Source organism: Aphelocoma coerulescens, chromosome 28, assembly GCF_041296385.1.
Source record: "Aphelocoma coerulescens isolate FSJ_1873_10779 chromosome 28, UR_Acoe_1.0, whole genome shotgun sequence".
Classification (NCBI taxonomy): domain Eukaryota; kingdom Metazoa; phylum Chordata; class Aves; order Passeriformes; family Corvidae; genus Aphelocoma; species Aphelocoma coerulescens.
The window spans coordinates 5,760,099-5,783,502 of NC_091041.1; the positions used below are offsets into that span (position 1 = coordinate 5,760,099).

The window sequence follows — 23,404 nt, forward strand, 5'->3', positions numbered from 1 at the left end:
GGGGGAAAAGGGGGGGAAAAGGGGGGAAAAAAGGGGGAAAAAAGGGGGAAAAAGGGGGGAAAAAGGGGGGAAAAAGGGGGGAAAAAGGGGGGAAAAGGGGGGAAAGGAGGAAAAAAGGAGGAAAAAAGGAGGAAAAAAGGAGGAAAAAGTGGACTTTTGGCAGCATGGAATACCCAGGGATGGCTGTGGTGGTCCACCAGCCTGGAATTCCCACCCACCAGGAAGAGCAGGAATTCCCTGAATTCCAACACTTCCATGCCCTGAGTGCCAGAATCCCCTGGAATAAAAGCGATTTTCCAAACCCCTCCATGCTCCCAAAAATCCCTTCCTCAAATCCTGGGGGGGCTCCAGGCTCTGGATTCCCAGGAAAAGCAGCCCAGGAGCGGGATCCAGGCGGGAATGGGGATCCAAGGGTGGCGCGGTGACCTCGGGCCCTGGAGCAGTGCCAGGGTTCTTATCGGGATTTCCCAATTTTCCCAAAATTCCTGGCTCCAGGCTCCCAGATTTTGGGGTTTCCCTGGATAAACCCCCTCCCTCCCCCTTTGGATATGCTTTAATTAAAATCCAAGCGCTCGACTCGGTAATGAAAATAATTAACAAGGAATCACATCAAGTATCCAAAAGAAAAGGAACCAAATCCAGCTTTTTTTCCCCGAAAATCCTTGGAAAGCAGAGCTCCCGGGCAGTCTCCCACCCTAAAAAAAATCCCCCTCTTCCCAAAAATTCCAAGGATTAAACCTAAGGAACAAACAAGTTTGATTTTATTTACAGACTCCATGAAGAAAATTTGTATTTCCAGAGGGTTTTTTTTTTAGGACAACAAAATCCAACTGGATTTTTCCAAAGCGTGGCTGGAATTTTGTTGGATTTTTCCCAAGCGTGGCCGGAATTTTGGGTCTTCATCATCCCAAAGCACTGGAGGTGTTGGCAAAATCCTCGGGAAGGGAATAAATCCCCCCCTGGACCCCTCAATCCTGGAATTCCCAACTGATCCGTGCTGGATCCACCCATCCAGAGGCAGAACTGGAGGCACTGGTTCCCCAAACTCCCCCAAATCCCTTGGATTTGGGATTCCAAGATAAAATAAAGGAATAAAATCCATCCCCCTCCCAGAGCAGCACGAGTTTGGTGTGTGGGCAGATCCCAAAAATCCCAAATTCCACGGAATTGGGAGTCCTTGGATTATCCCTGGGGGATTTTTGGTGCTGCTCCAAACCCTCCCCACGTCCAAAAAAAAAAACAACCTGGGGAGGTTTTTCCGTGGGGAAAGCGGTGATTCCAAAACCAGCCAGATAATATCGGGAAAGAAGAGCTGGATAATGAAGTTTGGGATAACATTTCACGGGAAAACTCGTGGGAGAAGCCCTCCTCAGTAGTAAGGTCGCCGTGGGTTGTTCTGCAGGGAAAAACCAATGGGAAAATCCTCAGGATTGGCTGGGGTTGGGCCGGAAGCGGCACAGCAGCATCATCCCGCTCCCATTCCCAGGATCCCGTGATCCCATTCCCACGATCCCATTCCTCACCAGCAGGTTGGGCTGGAAGTGGTCCCATTCCTGTTATCCCATGATCCCATTCCTGTTATCCCATTCCTGGTATCCCATTCCCGGTATCCCGTACCAGCGGGTTGGGCTGGAAGCGGTACGCCAGCTCTGATCCCATTATCCCATTCCCATTCCCGGTATCCCATTCCCGTTATCCCGGTACCCTGTACCAGCGGGTTGGGCCAGAAGTGGTACACCAGCTCTGATCCCATTCCCAGTATCCCATTCCCATTCCCGTTATCCCGGTATCACGGTATCCCATACCAGCGGGTTGGGCCGGAAGCGGTACGCCAGCTCTGATCCCAGTATCCCATGATCCCATTCCCATTATCCCGGTATCCCGTTATCCCGTACCAGCGGGTTGGGCCGGAAGCGGTACGCCAGCTCTGATCCCATGATCCCATTCCCATGCCCGTTATCCCGTTATCCCGTACCAGCGGGTTGGGCCGGAAGCGGTACACCAGCTCTGATCCCATTCCCAGTATCCCATTCCCATTATCCCAGTATCCCGTTATCCCGTACCAGCGGGTTGGGCCGGAAGCGGTACGCCAGCTCTGATCCCATGATCCCATTCCCATTCCCGTTATCCCATTATCCCAGTATCCCATTCCTGTTATCCCAGTATCCCGTTATCCCGTACCAGCGGGTTGGGCCGGAAGTGGTACGCCAGCTCTGATCCCATGATCCCATTCCCATTCCCATTATCCCGTTATCCCGTTATCCCGTACCAGCGGGTTGGGCCGGAAGCGGTACGCCAGCTCTGATCCCATGATCCCATTCCCATTCCCGTTATCCCATTATCCCAGTATCCCATTCCCGTTATCCCAGTATCCCGTTATCCCGTACCAGCGGGTTGGGCCGGAAGCGGTACGCCAGCATCATGCGCTTCCGGAAGGCCTCGTACTCGTCGTCCTCCTTGGTGAGCTCCGCCGGGCGCTCGATCCCGAATCCCGCCCCGTCCACGGCCGTGGTGCCCCTGCGGGAAAAGCGGGACAGGGAACGCTCAGAGCTCCCTTTGCCCCAGGAATTCCCGGGGGAATTCTCCCCCCCCGAGGCGTTGCTGGATCTCCTTCCCGAGTCCCCGTGCCTGGGGTGGGTTCCACGCCCTGGGGAACGGCCAATCCCCGCTTCCTTCCCTCTGGAATGGCCCCAGACGGGAGCAATCCCTTCCCATCTTGCCTCACCCATCCCAGGAGCAGCAGGGATGGTTCATCCCCCCGGGATGGGTAGATCCTGCCTTTCCTTTGGGAATTCTGATTCCCTGTCCCGTCCATTTGGATCCACCATGATCCTTGTGGCATTCTTCCAGCCCAGGAGCTCCAGAGATTCCAGGATTCTGGAATTTCACTCCCTGAACCCACAACCACATCCCCAGTGGGATAAATCCCAGGACAGAGGAGCAGAAATCCTTGGAAAAGCTCTTTTCCATTTCTACAAGGCTGTCCCCTCCCAAAAATCACCCAGGAATATTCCCAATTCCCAAATATTTTGTTTGGAAGTCCAACCAGCAGCTGATCCACCTAAAAAAAAAAAACAACCTTTGGAATGCTCAAAGTGGGATCAAATCCCAACATTTCTGGGCATGGAGCGATGCCAGGAATAGTGGGATCACAAAGCTCTGATCCCAGCTGGAATATCCTCCCCTGGATGTGTTCCTGAACATTCCCAGGAATCTCTGATTTTAAGGATTTAATCCTGGGAGAGGGAAGGTGCAGACAGGAATCCTCCTTTTGGAGCTGCACCTCCCTATGGATATTGGGATTGGAAATTCCGGATTCAGGGCTCGGACACAATTCCTGCACCAGCTACAGCCACAAATCCAGGAGAAAACTCCCTCCAAAAAACCAGGAATTCTCTGCCAGGCTAAGTTTTCCATGCTCAGGTGAGGAATCCTGACTTCCAGCAGGAATTCCCGGATGAAAGGCAAGGAATGATCCATAGGAAGAGCGCTCACTTGCTGACGGGGTTTTTGATTCCCTGCCCATCCGATCCCAATCCCTCTCCTTCCTTCCATCCCATTTTCATCAGCATTTGGTATCCGATGTTTTCCACCGTCAGCTTGAATTCCTTGTACTCGGAATAATCCGGCTCCCGGCCCTCCTGCAGCGGGAAAAAGCAGGAAAAGGGGTGGTTTTAATTCCATGGATTACAGGAGAGCGGGGAAAAAAGCAGCTCCAGCCCCCTCAAAATTGGGATTTTGGGAAAGAACTACCAGGATTTCCCAGGATTCCAGCCTTGAGGAGGGAATGAAGCTCCAGAGAGGAATTCAGCTCTGGAATTCCAGGTTGTTCTCTGGATCCAGGTTCTTTTTTAAGCCTGGATCTCCAGGGAATGTCAGGCCCGTGCTGGAGAACAGGGATGAGGCAGCTTCCAGAAATTCCAGGGTTTGGGAAGGACTGGAAGGTGCTTGGATTGGGGGCTTGGGGTTTTCACTTCCCTGCAATCAGCTGGAGAAAAATTCCCATTTTTTCCCAGCTTGGCACCCACTGATTCCAAGGAGGAACTGAGTGGGAGGCTCGGAATTCCAGAAAAATCCCAAATCATGGAATTCCAGACTGGAAAAGGCCCTTCAAGCCCATCCAGTCCCACGGGCAGGGACACTTCCCATGATCCCAGGGTGCTCCAACCTTTCCTGGGACACTTCCAGGGATGAGGCAACCACGGATCCTCTGGGAATTCCATCCCATTCCCTCCCCACCCTCCCAGGCAAGGAATTCCTTCCCAAATATTGTCCCATTTCCGTGCAAAGAATGGGAAACTGATCCCTTTTTTCCAGCAGGAATGCCTGGAGCGAGGAGAGCTGGAGGAACTCCCAGCTGTGGGATGAACCTGGAGCTCATTCCCAGAATCCCAGAAATCCTCTGGCTCCTCACCTTCAGCGCCTTGAAGGTCTCCATGAATTTTTCCAGCTCGTCTGGCGGGAGGAAATCCCCGATGAAATGTTTCCCTCTGCCCATCTGGGTCAGCTGCTCCGCCCACTCTGGAAAAACAGGGACAACACGGAGGTCACGGAGAATCCCTTGGGATTTGTGCAGCATCCCAGGGATTTCTGGGGATTTGTGGAGCACAAAACATCCCAGGGATGCCCTGGAAGATCCCACTCCAAAAAAAACATGGAGAAAGCAACGCCCATGGAGCATCCCTTGGGATTTGTGGAGCATCCCAGGAATGCCCAGTGAGATCCCCACTGTGCAAAACCACGGAGAAAACGGCATTCATGGAGAATTCCTTGGGATTCCAGGGGGATTTGTGGAGCACAAAACATCCCAGGGATGCCCTGGAAGATCCCCACTCTTAAAAACCATGGAGAGAACATTCATGGAGAATCCTTTGGGATTTGTGGAGCATCCCAGGAACGTCCAGTGAGATTCTCCAGTCTGCAAAATTAGGGACAACACTCATGGAGCATCCCAGGGATTCCAGGGGGATTCTGGAGCACAAAACCTCCCAGGAATGCCCAGTGAGATCTCTGAAAAACCATGGAGAATCCCTCGGGATTTGTGGAGCATCCCAGGAATGCAAAGGATCCCCACTCTGAAAAACCATGGAGAGAATCCCCTGGGATTCTGGAGCACAAAACTTCCCAGGAATGCCCAGCGAGATGCCCAGTCTGGAAAATCAGGGAGAATACAGTACTCATGGAGAATTCCTTGGGATTCCAGGGAATTTGTGCAGCACCAGGCATCCCAGGAATGCCCAGTGAGATCTCTGAAAAACCATGGAGAATCCCTCGGGATTTGCACAGCACAAAACTTCCCAGGAACGCCCAGGAAGATCCCACTCCGAAAAACCACGGAGAAAACAACACTCATGGAGAATCCCTTGGGATTTGTGCAGCATGCCAGGGATTCCAGGGGGATTTGTGGAGCACGAGATTCCCAAAACACCCAGCAGGATCCCCACTCTGCAATCCACCCATGGCTCCTGATCCATGAGGGCAGGGTGGGATTGTCCCAATCCATGAGGACAGGATGGGATTGTCCCAGTCCATGAGAACAGGGTGGGATTGTCCCCACAGCTCCTGATCCATGAGGACAGTACAGGATTGTTCCCACAGCTCCCAGTTCATGAGGACAGGATGGGATTGTCCCAGTCTGTGAGGACAGGACGGGCTTGTCCCCACAGCTCCTGATCCATGAGGACAGGGCGGGATTGTTCCAGTCTGTGAGGACAGGGTGGGATTGTCCCCACAGCTCCTGATCCATAAACACAGGATGGGATTGTCCCAGTCCATGAGGACAGGGTGGGATTGTCCCAATCCATGAGGACAGAGCAGGATTATCCCAATCCACGAGGACAGGGCGGGATTATCCCGATCCATGAGGACAGGGTGGGATTATCCCGATCCATGAGGACAGGGTGGGACTGTCCCCACACAGCTCCTGATCCATAAGGACAGGGCGGGATTATCCCAATCCATGAGGACAGAGCAGGATTATCCCAATCCACGAGGACAGGGCGGGATTATCCCGATCCATGAGGACAGGGTGGGATTGTCCCCACAGTTCCTGATCCATGAGGACAGGACGGGATTGTCCCAGTCCATGAGGACAGGATGGGATTGTCCCAATCCATGAGGACAGGACGGGATTGTCCCCACAGTTCCTGATCCATAAGGACAGGGCGGGATTATCCCAATCCACGAGGACAGAGCAGGACTGCCCCCGCAGCTCCCACTGCAGCGGGACGGGCTGGAATTCCCGCTCTGGAAGGCTCCGGAATGCCGATCCCGGCCCCCACCTCGTGTCTTGTCCATCTCCATGCGGCGCAGCTGGTGCTCCCAGGTTCCCAGCTCGCTGTCCACCTCCTCGTCGCTGTCGTAGCCGTGCTGGTGCTGCTGGATCGCCCGCTCCCACATCAGCTGCATCTCCTGCATCGCCCGCTTGTGCTTCATGATCATGTCGTACATCTGCTGCATCTGGGAATCAGGGAAAAGCGGGATTCATCCCAAAGATCTGAGTGGAGGAACGGGGAAATGCGGGACTCATCCCAAAGATCTGAGTGGAGGAACGGGGAAATGCGGGATTCATCCCAAAGATCTGAGTGGAGGAACGGGGAAATGCGGGATTCATCCCAAAGATCTGAGTGGAGGAAAAGCGGGATTCATCCCAAAGATCTGAGTGGAGGAACGGGGAAATGGGGGATTCATCCCAAAGATCTGAGTGGAGGAACGGGGAAATGTGGGATTCATCCCAAAGATCTGAGTGGAGGAACGGGGAAATGCGGGATTCATCCCAAAGATCTGAGTGGAGGAACGGGGAAATGTGGGATTCATCCCAAAGATCTGAGTGGAGGAAAAGCGGGATTCATCCCAAAGATCTGAGTGGAGGAACGGGGAAATGGGGGATTCATCCCAAAGATCTGAGTGGAGGAACGGGGAAATGTGGGATTCATCCCAAAGATCTGAGTGGAGGAACGGGGAAATGCGGGATTCATCCCAAAGATCTGAGTGGAGGAACGGGGAAATGTGGGATTCATCCCAAAGATCTGAGTGGAGGAAAAGCGGGATTCATCCCAAAGATCTGAGTGGAGGAACTGGGAAATGCGGGATTCATCCCAAAGATCTGAGTGGAGGAAAAGTGGGATTCATCCCAAAGATCTGAGTGGAGGAACGGGGAAATGCGGGATTCATCCCAAAGATCTGAGAGGAGGAACGGGGAAATGCAGGATTCATCCCAAAGATCTGAGTGGAGGAACTGGGAAATGCGGGATTCATCCCAGAAATCCCAGCCCCCTCTGACTGTGCCACAAAAAATGGCTCCAAACCCCCCCAAAAATCCCAAATGCTTCATGGGTGTCGTGCATCTGGGAATGGGGAAAATGTGGGATTCATCTGGGAAATCTGAGTGGAGGAACGGGGAAATGCGGGATTCATCCCAAAGATCTGAGTGGAGGAACTGGGAAATGTGGGATTCATCCCAAAGATCTGAGTGGAGGAACGGGGAAATGCAGGATTCATCCCAAAGATCTGAGTGGAGGAAAAGCGGGATTCATCCCAAAGATCTGAGTGGAGGAACGGGGAAATGTGGGATTCATCCCAAAGATCTGAGTGGAGGAACGGGGAAATGCGGGATTCATCCCAAAGATCTGAGTGGAGGAAAAGCGGGATTCATCCCAAAGATCTGAGTGGAGGAACGGGGAAATGCGGGATTCATCCCAAAGATCTGAGTGAAGGAAAAGCGGGATTCATCCCAAAGATCTGAGTGGAGGAACGGGGAAATGCGGGATTCATCCCAAAGATCTGAGTGGAGGAACGGGGAAATGTGGGATTCATCCCAAAGATCTGAGTGGAGGAACGGGGAAATGCGGGATTCATCCCAAAGATCTGAGTGGAGGAACGGGGAAATGCGGGATTCATCCCAAAGATCTGAGTGGAGGAAAAGCGGGATTCATCCCAAAGATCTGAGTGGAGGAACGGGGAAATGGGGGATTCATCCCAAAGATCTGAGTGGAGGAACGGGGAAATGTGGGATTCATCCCAAAGATCTGAGTGGAGGAACGGGGAAATGCGGGATTCATCCCAAAGATCTGAGTGGAGGAAAAGCGGGATTCATCCCAAAGATCTGAGTGGAGGAACGGGGAAATGGGGGATTCATCCCAAAGATCTGAGTGGAGGAACAGGGAAATGTGGGATTCATCCCAAAGATCTGAGTGGAGGAACGGGGAAATGTGGGATTCATCCCAAAGATCTGAGTGGAGGAACGGGGAAATGCGGGATTCATCCCAGAAATCCGAGTGGAGGAACAGGGAAATGCGGGATTCATCCCAGAAATCTGAGTGCACAAACAGGGAAATGTGGGATTCATCCCAGAAATCCGAGTGGAGGAACAGGGAAATGCGGGATTCATCCCAGAAATCTGAGTGCACAAACAGGGAAATGCGGGATTCATCCCAAAGATCTGAGTGGAGGAACGGGGAAATGCGGGATTCATCCCAAAGATCTGAGTGGAGGAACTGGGAAATGCGGGATTCATCCCAAAGATCTGAGTGGAGGAAAAACGGGATTCATCCCAAAGATCTGAGTGGAGGAACAGGGAAATGCGGGATTCATCCCAAAGATCTGAGTGGAGGAACGGGGAAATGTGGGATTCATCCCAAAGATCTGAGTGGAGGAACGGGGAAATGCGGGATTCATCCCAAAGATCTGAGTGGAGGAACAGGGAAATGCGGGATTCATCCCGGAAATCCGAGTGGAGCACAGCCCACTCCAGCTGCACCACAAAAACCAGCTCCCAATGCCCAAAAATCCCAAATCTCAACCCTAAAAGTTGGTGGTTGATCCCATGGCTGGGAGATCTCCCCCACCCCATCCAGGGGATCCCAAACCCCAGGGGATCCCACATCCAGGAGAGCGATCCCACATCCCGACCCCACACCCAGGAGGTTTTTTGGGCTGGTTCCTTGGAGACGCCCCAGGATGTTCCCACTGGATGTTCCCAGATATCCCTGCCCAGCTCCAATCCCTTTCCCAATCCCCCAAATCTTGCAGGAACCCCCTCAGCCCCACCCAGCAGAGCTGGGACTCCCAGACCTCCTGGATTTGGGATTTTAGGGCTGGAAAGGTCCTTTGGGATTTGGGATTTTAGAGCTGGAAAGGTCCTCTGGGATTTGGGATTTTAGGGCCGGAAAAGCCCTTTGGGATTTGGGATTTTAGGGCTGGAAAGGCCCTTTGGGATTTGGGATTTTAGGGCTGGAAAGGTCCTCTGGGATCTGGGATTTTAGGGCTGGAAAGGCCCTTTAGGATTTGGGATTTTAGGGCTGGAAAGGCCCTTTGGGATTTTAGGGCTGGAAAGGTCCTTATTCCCTCAAATCCTCTGCTATTCCCGCTGATTCCAGCCCCAGGCTGTTCCCAGGCACAAATCCCAGGGATTTAAAGGTGGAGAAGCTCCTTTGTTATTCCCACAATGGAAATTTGGGGAGGATTTTTGGGAATCACCTCCTGCTGCTCCTTCAGCTGCTTCTTCTGGGCCTCGGAGAGCTCCGTGACTCCCACCAATCCCACAGGTTTTCCCTTCTCGTATCCCAGACCCTTCAGGTCCTGAACTGGAGAAAAAAAAAAAAAAAAAAAGCAGGAAAAGGCTTTGAAAAAATCTGGGAGAGCAAAGAAACCAAATCCCAGTTCGGGATGGGCAGGAAGGACCTTCAGGATTATCCCGTTCCTCCTTCCACCAGCCCAGGCTGGCTTTGGACAATTCCAGGGATGGGGTGCTGCCATTCCCAGGAAATTTAATGAATTCCAGCACTTCACTAGGATCAGTCTGGAGGGATTTAGGAAGCACAGGAGCAGGAAAACCACTGGGAAGCAGCTCCTTCACTGCCAGCTCTGAGAATTCCTGATCCCAGATCATGCCAGAAGACTCCCAGGGCTCACAAAATCCTCTTTAAAAATCCTTTTTCCTTAGGAATTCCCTCCTCAGGTGAAGCCCAGCCAACCCAAAAGGTGGGAATTCATTATCCTGGAGTTCAGAGCCATCCCTGGAATTCCCAGGACTCTCCAGAGCAGCTTCATTCCCAAAGAAAAGCCCAGGAAAATGAATCCAGAGAATCCTGCCCCTGGAAGCTGCAATTCCTGAGGGAGATTCCGATTTCAAAATGGGCAGGAAGCTCCTCCCTTGGAATTCTTGTGGTTGTTGGATCAGATAAAGCCTGGAATTGGATATTCCCGGGATCTGGGCAGGGATTGAAATGGTGACCCCGGGTTCAGAGGGAACAAAAGGGTGGGAAAAGACACTGGGATATCTGGGATTCCACCCCCAGGGATTCCCCAACACCGAACTGGCAGCCAAGGAGATACGAGGGAGATAAAACCCCGTGATTTCTGCTTCCAGAGCCACAAAATTCCCAGGAAAACCCAATCCATGGGGCACAAAATCCAGTGCCACTCACCTGAGAGGGGAGAGGGAGAATCCAGCTGCTGGACCAGCTGCGGGAGAGGCAATTCCACCTTTTCCTCCTCCGGCCCCCACCGGCTCTTCCTCTTCTTTTTGGTGGTGCCTGGAGCGGCCGGAGGGGTCGTGGCGGGATTTGGGATGGCGGTGGGATTTGGGGTCACGGTGGGATTTGGGGTCACGGCGGGATTCGGGGCTGGCTGATCCGGAGGGGAGGTGGAGGATGAGGATGGGGAAGGAGAGGCCGAGGGCACGGGAAGGGGCACGGGAAGAGCGGCGGGAACGGGAGAGGGAATGGGAAGAGCCAGAGGCGGCGGGATGGGAATGGGGAGAGGGAGACGGGAGGGAAGAGGGAGAGGGGGAGGAGTGGGAAGAGGGAGAGGAGGGAAGCACAGAGGGGATGGAGAAGCCTCGGGGCTGGTTTTCCGTTTGAGGCCGGATTCTCCGGGAAAAGGGGAGCCCCCGGGAAAAGGGGAGCCCCCGGAGGCGGCTCTGGCCCTCCGGAATTCCTCCAGCTTCTGGCGGTAGTAGCGGTGCCCTTTGCTGTGGGGCTCGTACAGAAACCTGCAAGGGAAGGCATCCAGGGCTCAGCTGGGCCGGGGAATTCCCGCCTGGAATGCCCACAGCATTCCCACAGCATTCCCAGCCCCGCTCAGAGCTGGGATCCAGCACAGTCTCCTCAGGAATTTTCCCTCCTGGAATGCCCAGAGCATTCCCACAGCATTCCCAGCCCCGCTCAGAGCTGGGATCCAGCACAGTCTCCTCAGGGTTTTTCCTTCCTGGAACTCGCAGAGCACTCCCAGGCACTTCCCAGCTCTCCAGGGCTGGGATCCAGTGCAGCTTCCTCAGGAATTTTCCCTCCTGGAATGCCCGCAGCATTCCCAGCCCCGCTCAGAGCTGGGATCCAGCACAGTCTCCTCAGGAATTTCCCTCCTGGAATGCCCAGAGCATTCCCAGGCACTTCCCAGCTCTCCAGGGCTGGGATCCAGTGCAGTTTCCTCAGGAATTTTCCTTCCTGCAATTCCTAGAACATTTCCAGCTCTCCAGGGCTGGGATCGAGCAGAGTTTACTCAGGATTTTTCCTTCCTGGAATGCCCAGAGCATTCCCAGCTCCCCAGGGCTGGGATCCAGCGCAGGAATTTTCCTTCCTGCAATTCCCAGAGAATTCCCAGAGCATTCCCAGCTCTCCAGTCAGTCTCAGGGCTGGGATCCAGCACGGGATTTTTCCTTCCTGCAGTGCCCAAAACATTCCCAGCTCTCCAGGGCTGGGATCCAGCACGGATTTTTCCTTCCTGCAATTCCCAGAGCATTCCCAGCTCTCCAGCACCATCCCGTGTATTCCCACAGGCAGTGCAGCTTCCACAAGATAGCTGGGACCAGGGAATGCGTTTCCCTGGTTTTGGTGCCACATAAACACAATTCCATAAAGGAAAAACAACCCCAAAAAGCAGGAATTTGCTGTACCTGAAGGCAGGGATCTCCCTGTTGATGTGCAGAGCAATAATTTCCACCTCAGACCCCTCTGCACCCCAAACCTGAGCCCCTCAACTCTCACCACTCCTAAACCTCAACCTCAGAATTCCCAAATTTCCCCTGTGAATTCCCTGGAAAAGAAGCCCCAAAAAGCAGGAATTTGCTGTACTGGAAGCAGGGATCTCCCTGTTGTTGCACAGAGCAATAATTTCCACCTGAGGTCCCTCTGCAACCCAAACCTGAGCCCCTCAACTCTCCCCACTCCTAAACCACAATATCCTCGTAAATCCAGAATTCCCAAACTTTCCTTGGGAATTCCCTGGAAAAAAAAAGCCCCCAAAAGCAGGAATTTGCTGTACTGGAAGCAGGGATCTCCCTGTTGCTCTGCAGGGCAAAGCTTCCACCTCAGACCTCTCTGCACCCCAAACCTAATCCCCTCAACTCTCACCGCTCCTAAACCTCAACCTCAGAATTCCCATGACTTTCCCTGTGAATTTCCTGGAAAAACCCCACAAAAAATCAGGAATTTGCTGTACCTGAAGGCAGGGATCTCCCCGTTGTTCTGCAGGGAAAAGATGCCACCTGAGGTTTCTCTGCACCCCAAACCTGATCCCCTCAATTCTCACCGCTCCTAAACCTCAACCTCAGAATTCCCAAATTTCCTCAGTGAATTCCCTGGAAAAGAAGCCCCAAAAAGCAGGAATTTGCTGTACTGGAAGCAGGGATCTCCCTGTTGTTGCACAGAGCAATAATTTCCACCTGAGGTCTCTCTGCACCCCAAACCTGAGCCCCTCAACTCTCCCCACTCCTAAACCACAATATCCTCGTAAATCCAGAATTCCCAAACTTTCCTTGGGAATTCCCTGGAAAAAAAAAAGCCCCAAAAATCAGGAATTTGCTGTACTGGAAGCAGGGATCTCCCTCTTGCTCTGCAGGGCAAAGCTTCCACCTCAGACCTCTCTGCACCCCAAACCTGAGCCCCTCAACTCTCACCGCTCCTAAACATCAACCTCAGAATTCCCATGACTTTCCCTGTGAATTTCCTGGAAAAACCCCACAAAAAATCAGGAATTTGCTGTACCTGAAGGCAGGGATCTCCCTGTTGTTCTGCAGGGAAAAGATGCCACCTGAGGTTTCTCTGCACCCCAAACCTGAGCCCCTCAACTCTCACTGCTCCTAAACCTCAACCTCAGAATTCTCAAATTTCCTCAGTGAATTCCCTGGAAAAGAAGCCCCAAAAAGCAGGAATTTGCTGTACTGGAAGCAGGGATCTCCCTGTTGTTGCACAGAGCAATAATTTCCACCTGAGGTTTCTCTGCACCCCAAACCTGATCCCCTCAACTCTCACCGCTCCTAAACCTCAACCTCAGAATTCCCACGGCTTTTCCTGTGAATTCCCTGGAAAAAAAAGCCCCCAAAAGCAGGAATTTGCTGTACTGGAAGCAGGGATCTCCCTCTTGCTCTGCAGGGCAAAGCTTCCACCTCAGACCTCTCTGCACCCCAAACCTGAGCCCCTCAACTCTCACCGCTCCTAAACCTCAACCTCAGAATTCCCACGGCTTTCCCTGTGAATTCCCTGGAAAAAAAGGCCCCAAAAAGCAGGAATTTGCTGTACTGGAAGCAGGGATCTCCCTCTTGCTCTGCAGGGCAAAGCTTCCACCTCAGACCTCTCTGCACCCCAAACCTGAGCCCCTCAACTCTCACCGCTCCTAAACCTCAACCTCAGAATTCCCATGACTTTCCCTGTGAATTTCCTGGAAAAACCCCACAAAAAATCAGGAATTTGCTGTACTGGAAGCAGGGATCTCCCTGTTGCTCTGCAGGGCAAAGCTTCCACCTCAGACCTCTCTGCACCCCAAACCTGAGCCCCTCAACTCTCACCGCTCCTAAACCTCAACCTCAGAATTCCCAAATTTCCCCTGTGAATTCCCTGGAAAAGAAGCCCCAAAAAGCAGGAATTTGCTGTACCTGAAGGCAGGGTTCTCCCTGTTGTTCTGCAGGGCGATGGCCTCCACCTCAGGCCCCCCGGCGGCCACGAACTGGGCCAGTTTCTCGGCAGAGTTCCGCGTCTCCTGGTCGGCTGGGGGTGAAACTTTAAGCAGGGATCAGTACTGGGCCCAACTCACCCCAGACCAGCCTAACCCGGCCTAAGGACCCCAAGAGCACAATTAGACCACGAGTCGGGTTTAAAATGGGAGAATTGGTGCAAAGAAACAGCTGAACGGCATAAAAATGTGAGTTAGGCCTGAGTTTAGGGAGCAGGGACCAGCCTAACTCGGCCTAAGGACCCCAAGAGCACAATTAGGCCACGAGTCGGGTTTAAAATGGGAGAATTGGTGCAAAGAAACAGCTGAACGGCCCAAACCCATCAGTTTAGACCCGGGTTTGGGGAGCAGGGATGGGGCACTGCACCCTGAGCTGAGATGGGATGGGAGAGGTGAGAGATAAAGCAGCTTTGGGCTCCCAAATCCCAAATTTTCCATGTGCCAGGCTCTTTTCCATCGGGTTAGAACACTCACAATTATCCCCAGTTAAAAATTCTGGACTTTTTTTCCACGTGTCAGGCACTTTTCCATAGATTTAAAACACTCAGGATGATCCAAATGTCAAGATTTTGGATTTTTTTTCCCTGTGCCAGACCTTTTCCCATAGGATTAAAACACCTGGAATTATCCCCACTTTGAATTTCTTCCCTGTGCCAGGCACTTTTCCAGAGGTTTACAGCACTTGGAATTAGCCCTAATTAAAAAGTTTGGATTCTTTTCTGTGTGTCACAGAGTTTTCCATAGATTTAAAATACTCAGGATGACCCAAATTTCAGAATTTTGGATCTTTTTTCCCTGTCTCAGGCCCTTTTCCATAGGATTAAACCACCTGGAGTTATCCCTAGTTAAATATTTTGGATTTTTTCTCTTTGCCAGGCACTTTTCCATAGGATTACAACCCCCAGGATTATGCATATTTAAGGATTTTGCCCCTGAAATTCCCAGCAACAACAGGAAATCCTTTGGAAAACTTGAAATTCCCTAGAATCCCACTTATTCCTCCTCTCACTGCACCCCTGGAGGCTGTTCAAGGGGAAATTCCCTATGGAAAATTCCCAATCCCCACCTGGAAGAGGGTGGCTACTCCAATCCCAATCCAACAATTCTCATTTAGAACAAATCCAGCAAAAACTAGGAGAGAAAAAAAATCCCCTTTTCCTAAAGGAATTTTCAGTGCTGGAGAATGATTTTGGAATATTCTGGACAACTACAAGGAAAATCCCATTCAAAATCCCAGGAATATTTTGCTGGGGATTTGGGAATCAACATTTTTGACACGAGGATTTGACTCCATCTCCTTCCAGTTGGGAATTTTCTTTCCAGGCAGCCAAATTTCCACCCCAAATCCTTTCAAACCGGTCCCAAATGAATCCAAATTTCACTTGTGCTGTTCCCATTCCCCAGAACCCAGTGGGAATTACCTTTCTGGGAAGAGGCTGCCTGGGAATTTTGATTCTCTTTCCTTATCTCTGCCACTTTCTTCCTGTAGTAAAGGAATTCCCTGCTGTTCTTATCATGCAAAAACCTGGAAAAGAGAGGAAAAAAAAAGGGATAATTATCCAAATATTGATATTCTGGGATAAGAACAGCTCCAACTCCCACATGGAAAAATGGAGGAATTACTCAGAATGCACCTAAAATGTGGAATGAGAATTTGGAGCTTTAATCCAAGGATTTGCATTCAAATTTGTGTTGCTTGAGGGAACATTAAGGACAAATCCTCTGCCCATCAGTGCTGGGATTAAATCCAGTATTCCCATCTGGAAGTGGCACATGAGCTCTGTTCCCAATTCCAGCAGGGAATCCTGCAGTGGGGTGGGTTGGGAGGGAGCTGAAGGATGATCCAGTCCCATCCTGCCATGGGCAGGATCATGGAAAGATCCCAGGGTGCTCCAGCCTGGCCTGGGGCACTTCCAGGGATGGAGCAGCCACAGCTTCTCTGGGAATTCCATCCCATTCCCTCCCCACCCTCCCAGGCAGGAATTCCTTCCAATATCCCACCCAGATTCCCCCTTTCCTTTCCCCCTATCCCCCTTTCCTGTCCCTCCATCCTTTATCCCAAATCCCTCTCCAGCTCTCCTGGAGCCCCTTTAGGCTCTGGAAGTGGCTCCCTGGAGCTTCTCTTCTCCAACCTCTCCTTGGACACCTCCAAGGATGGAAAATCCACAACTCCTCTGGATAAATTTTCCAACCCTCACAGGGAAGAACAAATCCAAACTTTTCCAACCCTCACAGGGAAGGACAAATGACAAATCCAAACACTTCCCCCCCTCAAACCCGAAGTTTTCCCCCTTCTGAGAAGAACAATGAATCCAAACCTTTCCCCCCCTCACAGGGAGGAATAAACAACAAATCCAAACTTTCCCCCCCTCAAATCCAAACTTTTCCACCCCTCACAGGGAAGGACAATGAATCCGAACCTGTGCCCCCTCAAATGCAAACTATTCCCCCCTCAAATGCAAACTATTCCCCCCTCAAATCCAAACTATTCCCCCCACTCAAATCCAAGTTTCTCCACCCCTCAAATCCAAGCTTCTCCCCCCTCAAATCCAAGCTTCTCCACCCACTCAAATCCAAATTTTTCCCCCCCCAAATCCAAACTTTTCCACCCACTCAATCCAAACTTTTCCCCCCACTCAAATCCAAACTTTTCCCCCCCCAAATCCAAACTTTTCCATCCACTCAATCCAAACTTTTCCCCCCACTCAAATCCAAACTTTTCCCCCCTCAAATCCAAGCTTCTCCACCCCTCAAATCCAAGCTTTTCCCCCCACTCGAATCCGAGCTTTTCCCCCCACTCAAATCCAAACTTTTCCCCCCTCAAATCCAAACTTTTTCCCCCCTCAAATCCAAGCTTCTCCCCCCACTCAAATCCGAACTTTTCCCCCCTCAAATCCAAACTTCTCCACCCCTCAAATCCGAGCTTTTCCCCCCACTCAAATCCAAACTTTTCCCCCCACTCAAATCCAAACTTTTCCACCCCTCAAATCCAAACTTCTCCCCCCACTCACAGGGAACCAACACCAATCCCCATTCCTGCTGTTTCCCGCTACAAGAGGCGGCGTTCCCTTCGGGAAAAGCCATCCCAGACTTACGAAAAAGCGGGATTATCCTTGTAGTCCTCCATAGCCACCTTCTCTAGCTCGGGGCCGCCTTCAGCCACGAACCTGGCCAGCTTTTCCACCACCTGCCGCGTCTCCGAGTCCTCTGGGGGTAAAACTTTAAGGAGGCTGTCAGTACTTGGGGTTCAACTCACCCCCAAACAGGAAACAGGGAATTACTGCCGAAAACCACGGAGCAGACACATGGGAATGGGAAGAGAAAGGATGAAATGGGGCAGCCAGTTGTAGACAGGTGTCAACATCACAATTCCCGATTTTTTAAGGGGTTCTGAGCTCCCTTGGGAGGAGGATTTTCTGGTTGTTCCTACAGGGAATGCCCAGAGTTCGTAGGATGGGGTGGGAGGGAGCTTAAAGCTCATCCCATTCCCACACTTTCCACTATCCCAACCCGGCCTGGGGCGCTTTCAGGGATCCAGGGGCAGCCACAGCTTCTCTAGGAATTCCATCCCATTCCCTCCCCACCCTCCCAGGCAGGAATTCCTTCCCAATATCTCACCCAAATCTCCCCTCTCCCAGTCTGAACCCATTCCCTGTGTCCTGGAATTCCAGCCCTTCTCCCAAATCCCTCTCCAGCTCTTGTGGAGCTCCTTCAGGCTCTGGAAGCAGCTCCAAGTTCTCCCTGGAGCTTCCCTTCTCCAGCCTGGCCTTGGACATTTCCAGGGATGGGGAATCCACGACCCCATCCCAGTTTGGAAGTTCCAACTGCACCCACTTCAACCCAGCTTTAATTGTGGCAGAATTGGCTCCCGATGGATTTATTCCCTACAAAACCCAGCAGGGAAAGAGCAGGAATTTGGTTTTAATCACCACCAGGGATTCCAGATTCCAGCTCCTGAGCCATTCCCATCCCATTCCCAGCACATTCCGGATGGCGTGCTCCAAAAAAAAAACTGGATTTTGGCTTCTGTGCCGAGGAAGGAGCGCAGGATTCCCACAGGGATCACGGAGTGGGAAGGAAACCCAGGGATTTTGGGAATTGTGGGAAGCAAAGGGCAGAGCCACCCACACTGATCCGATGGGATCGGCCCCAAAATCCTTAAATGAAGGATAACCCACCTCAGCTCTCTCTGCGTTTTTCCGAGCGCATTTCACGCTCAAATTCAGAATTCCCAGGATTATGCTGGTACAAATCCCAGCAGAAACGGTTTCATGGGATTTTGGGAAGGGATAACGGACTAAAGGATGCCACAAAGCCAAGTGTGACTCGCTGAGCTCGTTTTATGCTCCATTAAAACACTCCCGTGAAATTCCCATTCTGAGGCAAATCTGCCTTGGGCTCTCCTGGCCTGGGTTATCCCAATAAAACCTGGGATAATTCCTGCCATATCCTTGTTTTTCCAGGCAGTCAGGACCCACAGGTGAGATTTTTTAACTGGAATTTGGATTTTTCCTGGTCCCAATTCTGTGCTGGACCTGTCATTTATTTTAATGATTAACACACACCATTTTCCCTGCGCATTCCCAAACGAATTCCTCGTTTTCCACCACTTAAACCCCCTAAAATCCCATTTGAAGCACAAGCATCAGCATTTCCTGGAGAGCCCAGCACTTGGCACAACATTCCAAAGGTGCAAAGAGGAATTTTTAGGATTTGCCACCCACCAAATCCAATAGGAACAGAACATGTTCCTTTTTATCCGTTATTTTCCCAAGTTTTTGGCTGGCCAAGCACTCGGATAATTTGGAGAAGATAAATCCTTCCAGGCTGAGGGCAGTAATATTTAAATATTGAACTTAAGGAAGGTCAGGAATATCCAAAATACCAGGAATCTCAGATCTGAAATACTGGGAATTTCATGCCTCAGATTTTGGTTGGATTTGGAAGAGCCCACCAGCATTAACTGCTGGAATTTCCACTCCATAAAGGAGAAATCTGCCCCAAAACTGTGCTGGGAATATAAATTTATGGAAAACAGGGATAAAATACCCAACTTTCCAATGGGGCTGAGAGAATCCTGTCCCAAACTGATCCTTATCCCAGGAGGGAATCCTGGCCCTCTCTGATCCCTATCCCAGGATAAAAACCCATCCAACTCCCCACTGGGACTGAGAGAATCCTGTCCCAAATCGATCCCTGTCCTAGGATAAAGCCCACCCCATTCCCCACTGGAACTGAGGGAATCCTGTCCCAAACTGATCCCTATCCCAGGATAAAACCCACCCCATTCCCACTGGGACTGAGGGAATCCTGTCCCAAACTGATCCCTATACCAGGATAAAACCCACCCCATTCCCCACTGGAACTGAGGGAATCCTGTCCCAAACTGATCCCTATCCCAAATAAAACCCACCCCATTCCCCACTGGGACTGAGAGAATCCTGTCCCAAACTGATCCCTATCCCAGGATAAAACCCACCCCATTCCCCACTGGGACTGAGGGAATCCTGTCCCAAATCGATCCCTGTCCTAGGATAAAGCCCACCCCATTCCCCACTGGGATTGAGGGAATCCTGTCCCAAACTGATCCCTATCCCAGGATAAAACCCACCCCATTCCCCACTGGAACTGAGGGAATCCTGTCCCAAACTGATCCCTATCCCAAATAAAACCCACCCCATTCCCCACTGGAACTGAGGGAATCCTGTCCCAAATTGATCCCTATCCCAGGAGAGAATCCTGGCCCTCTCTGATCCCTATCCCAGGATAAAACCCACCCCATTCCCCACTGGGCCTGAGGGAATCCTGTCCCCACTGAACCCCTATCCTGGGATGAGCATTCCCAGCTCCAGCCCCGGAGCTGCCACTGACCTTTGATTTCCAACCACTGCTCGTAATCCTCCTCCTCATCCTCATCCGGGGCCTGGAAGACGCTGAGGCGGCTCAGGACGGGGCTGGGTTTGGGATGGGAGAGGCTCCGGGCCTGGAGCATCCGGCTCAGGGCCTGCCCCGGCCGCTTCCCCAGCAGCGCCGGCTTCTTCCCGGAGCTCGGAGCTGGGGCATTCCCAGAGTTGTTGGGGGGATTCGGGGCAGTTTCTGAGGAGAGAAGGAAGGGAAATTATTCCTGGGAATCCTGGGTTTGGTGTGGGAAAGGCTCTGGGGCTGCCCCGGTTGGTTTTTCCTGGAGTTTGGAGCAGCGACATTTCCAGAGTTGTTGGAAAGATTTGGGGCAGTTTCTGAGGGGACAATGAAAGAGAAATTATTCCTGGGAATTCTGGGTTTGGGCTGGGGCGTCCCTGGAATTGTTGGAGGGATTTGGGGCAGTTTCTGAAGAGAGAATGAAGGGGAAAAGAGGTCCTGGGAATCCCAGGTTTGGTGTGGGAAAGGCTTTGGGCCTGCCCTGGCTGCTTTTTCCTGGAGTTTGGAGCAGCGACATTTCCAGAGTTGTTGGAGGGATTTGGGGCAGTTTCTGAGGGGAGAAGGAAAGGGAAATTATTCCTGGGATCCCTTTAATTTAAGATGTTTAAGGCTTAAACCCCAATCTTAAGGGGGAAAGCCCCCCAATTTTAAGGGGAAAAAAACCCCCAATTTTAAGGGGAAAAAACCCCCCAATTTTAAGGGGGAAAACCCCCCCAATTTTAAGGGGGAAAAATATTTTTGGGGTATAAATTCCTCCTAAACTCCTCTGGAAGAGCTCATGGAATATTTTCAGGGAGCAGCAGGGATCTGGAGCCCTCCTGGGGCCAGGAAGGACCTACCAGCACTGGATTTTTCCCTCTGGAGCTTCAGGAATTGCTGCAGGAAGCTCCCGTCGTTCACAAACTTGTTGGACACAGAGGCCTCGCTTTCAGAGCCGTCGTCGCTGAGCGGGGACAGGAAAACGGGAGCTGGAATTTGGGAGCTTCCCAGCCCTTCCCACGTGGGATTTGGGGCAGTGAAAACCCCAGGAATTGGTCATTTTCCTCACCTACCACTGAATTCCCAAAAGAACCCCAAATCTCGTTCCTGCTCAGGGATTTATCCATACTCCCCACCCGGTGCCTGCTCCATTAAAATTGGGATTTTCCTCCCTCAACTCCACCAAATCCAGGATTTTTCCCTCCCTAATCCACCAAAACCCGGATTTTCCTCCCTCAACTCCCCTTCCCAACCACTCCCATTTGCCGGCAGCCAATCCCCCGGGATTCCGCGGAATTCCAGCCGTACTCTCCGAGCAGCGGGAGCTGCGGGATGCTGAGGGAATTCTGCCGCGCCTGCTGCTCCAGCCGGGCCTCGATTTCCCGTTTTTTCTGGGCGATCAGCTCCTCCTGCTGCAGGATATTCACGCTTGTCTTGGCCGACTTGGATTGGGACACTCCGAACCACCGGCTCGCCTTCCCTGAGGGAAAAGGGTGGGAATTAACACGGGAATTATTCCCTGAGGGAAAAAAGGCGGGATGTAACAGGGACCATCCCAGACCAGGGCTCGCCTTCCCTGTGGGAAGAGGCAGGGAATGAACAGGGATCATCCCAAATCAAGGGTTGCATTCCCTGAGAGGAAAAAGGCGGGATTTAACAGGGATCATCCCAAATCAAGGGTTGCATTCCCTGAGGGGAAAAAGGCGGGATTTAACAGGGATCATCCCAAATCAAGGGTTGCATTCCCAGAGAGGAAAAAGGCGGGATTTAACAGGGATCATCCCAAATCAAGGGTCACATTCCCTGAGGGGAAAAGGCGGGATTTAACAGGGACTATCCCAGACAGGGCTCGCCTTCCCTGTGGGGAAAGGGGGGGAATCAACAGGAATAATCCCAAATCAAGGGTCGCATTCCCTGAGGGGAAAAAGGCAGGATTTAACAAGGACCATCCCAAATCAAGGGTCACATTCCCTGAGGGGAAAAAAGCGGGGTTTAACAGGGATCATCCCAGACCAGGGCTCGCCTTCCCTGTGGGAAGAGGGGGGGAAAGAACAGGGATCATCCCAAATCAAGGGTTGCATTCCCTGAGAGGAAAAAGGCGGGATTTAACAGGGATCATCCCAAATCAAGGGTCACATTCCCTGAGAGGAAAAAGGCGGGATTTAACAGGGATCATCCCAAATCAAGGGTCGCATTCCCTGAGAGGAAAAAGGCGGGATTTAACAGGGATCATCCCAGACCAGGGCTCGCCTTCCCTGTGGGAAGAGGCAGGGAATGAACAGGGATCATCCCAAATCAAGGGTTGCATTCCCTGAGAGGAAAAAGGCGGGATTTAACAGGGATCATCCCAAATCAAGGGTCACATTCCCTGAGGGGAAAAAGTCGGGATTTAACAGGGATCATCCCAAATCAAGGGTCACATTCCCTGAGGGGAAAAAGGCGGGATTTAACAGGGATCATCCCAAATCAAGGGTCACATTCCCTGAGAGGAAAAAGGCGGGATTTAACAGGGACCATCCCGAACCAAGGGTCACATTCCCTGTGGGAAAAGGGCAGGGTTAACATGGGATCACCCCGAACCATGATTCACATTCCCTGGGGAAAAAGTGAGGGAAATAAATGTGGGATCACCCCGAATCAAGGGTCACATTTCCTAAGGGAAAAAGGCAGGATTAATGCAGGGACCGTCCCGAATTCAGCTTCCATGTGGGAAAATAAAGGAATTAATGGGGATATCATCCCAAACCAAGGCTGGTTTTCCCTGTGGGAAAAGGGGGCAATTAATGTGGGATCATCCCAGACCAAGGGTCACATTCCCTGTGGGAAAAGAGGAGGAATTAATGTGGGGACCGTTCCGAATTTGACTTTCCTGTGGGAAAAGAGGAAAAATTAATGGGGAAACCATCCTAAATCAAGGCTTGCAGTCACTGTGGAAAAAGGGGAGGAATTAGCATGGGGACCATCCCAAACTTAGCTTTCCTATGGGAAAAAGGGGAAAAAATCAACAGCGGGGTCTCCACGAACCACCAGCTCAGCTTTCCTACGAGAAAAGAGAGAGGGAATAACAGTTGGATTTCCTGTGGGAAAAGGGGAAGAAAAATCAACAGTGCAGCCTTCCCGAACCACCGGCTCTGCTTCCCTGTGGGAAAAGTAACAGAGGAGCCATCTCGAACCACCAGCCCGGCTTCCCTGCGGGAAAACGAGCTGGGAATGAACGCGGGGATCCGTCCCGAACCCCCAGCTCGGCTCCGCGGTGGGAAAAAACGAGGGAATTTAACGAGGGGGCCTCCCGGAGCCCCAGACTCCACGGGCACACCCCCACCCCCGGGCACACCCCCCACCCCCAGCTCCCGGAGCCCCGGGAGCGGTGGGACCGAGTCGAAGGATGGCAGAGAGGCAGGAGGAATAGAGCAGAGCCCCAGGAGGGCCGGGGCAGAGCCGGGAGCGGCGGGAGGCGGCCGGGCCGGGCCGTACCTGGCGCATCCCTGTGGTTGTCCATTTTGGAGCTCCGGTCCCAGCATGCCCCGCACCGGGCGCGCCGCGCCGGGGCCGCGCCGCC

General features: G+C 52.1%; 1 protein-coding gene across 2 annotated transcripts; it reads right to left on the bottom strand.

Moving 5' to 3' along the window:
- Window positions 1-739: 739 nt before the first annotated feature.
- Window positions 740-23,363, bottom strand: SUGP1 (SURP and G-patch domain containing 1). Of its 2 annotated transcripts, none has more exons than XM_068996821.1 (14): window positions 23,320-23,363; window positions 21,154-21,325; window positions 20,706-20,809; window positions 19,819-20,043; window positions 17,043-17,166; window positions 15,369-15,472; window positions 13,871-13,982; window positions 10,428-10,993; window positions 9,478-9,584; window positions 6,282-6,459; window positions 4,415-4,521; window positions 3,496-3,641; window positions 2,388-2,517; window positions 740-1,396 (listed from the first exon to the last, which is right to left on the bottom strand). In XM_068996821.1, exons 1-14 carry the CDS (start codon window positions 23,342-23,344, stop codon window positions 1,370-1,372), a joined length of 2,127 nt encoding a protein of 708 aa, XP_068852922.1. In that variant the 5' UTR covers window positions 23,345-23,363; the 3' UTR covers window positions 740-1,369. The 2 variants fall into 2 exon arrangements, with proteins under 2 accessions (XP_068852922.1, XP_068852921.1); XM_068996820.1 differs by having other exon boundaries at window positions 13,871-13,994.
- Window positions 23,364-23,404: the final 41 nt, after the last annotated feature.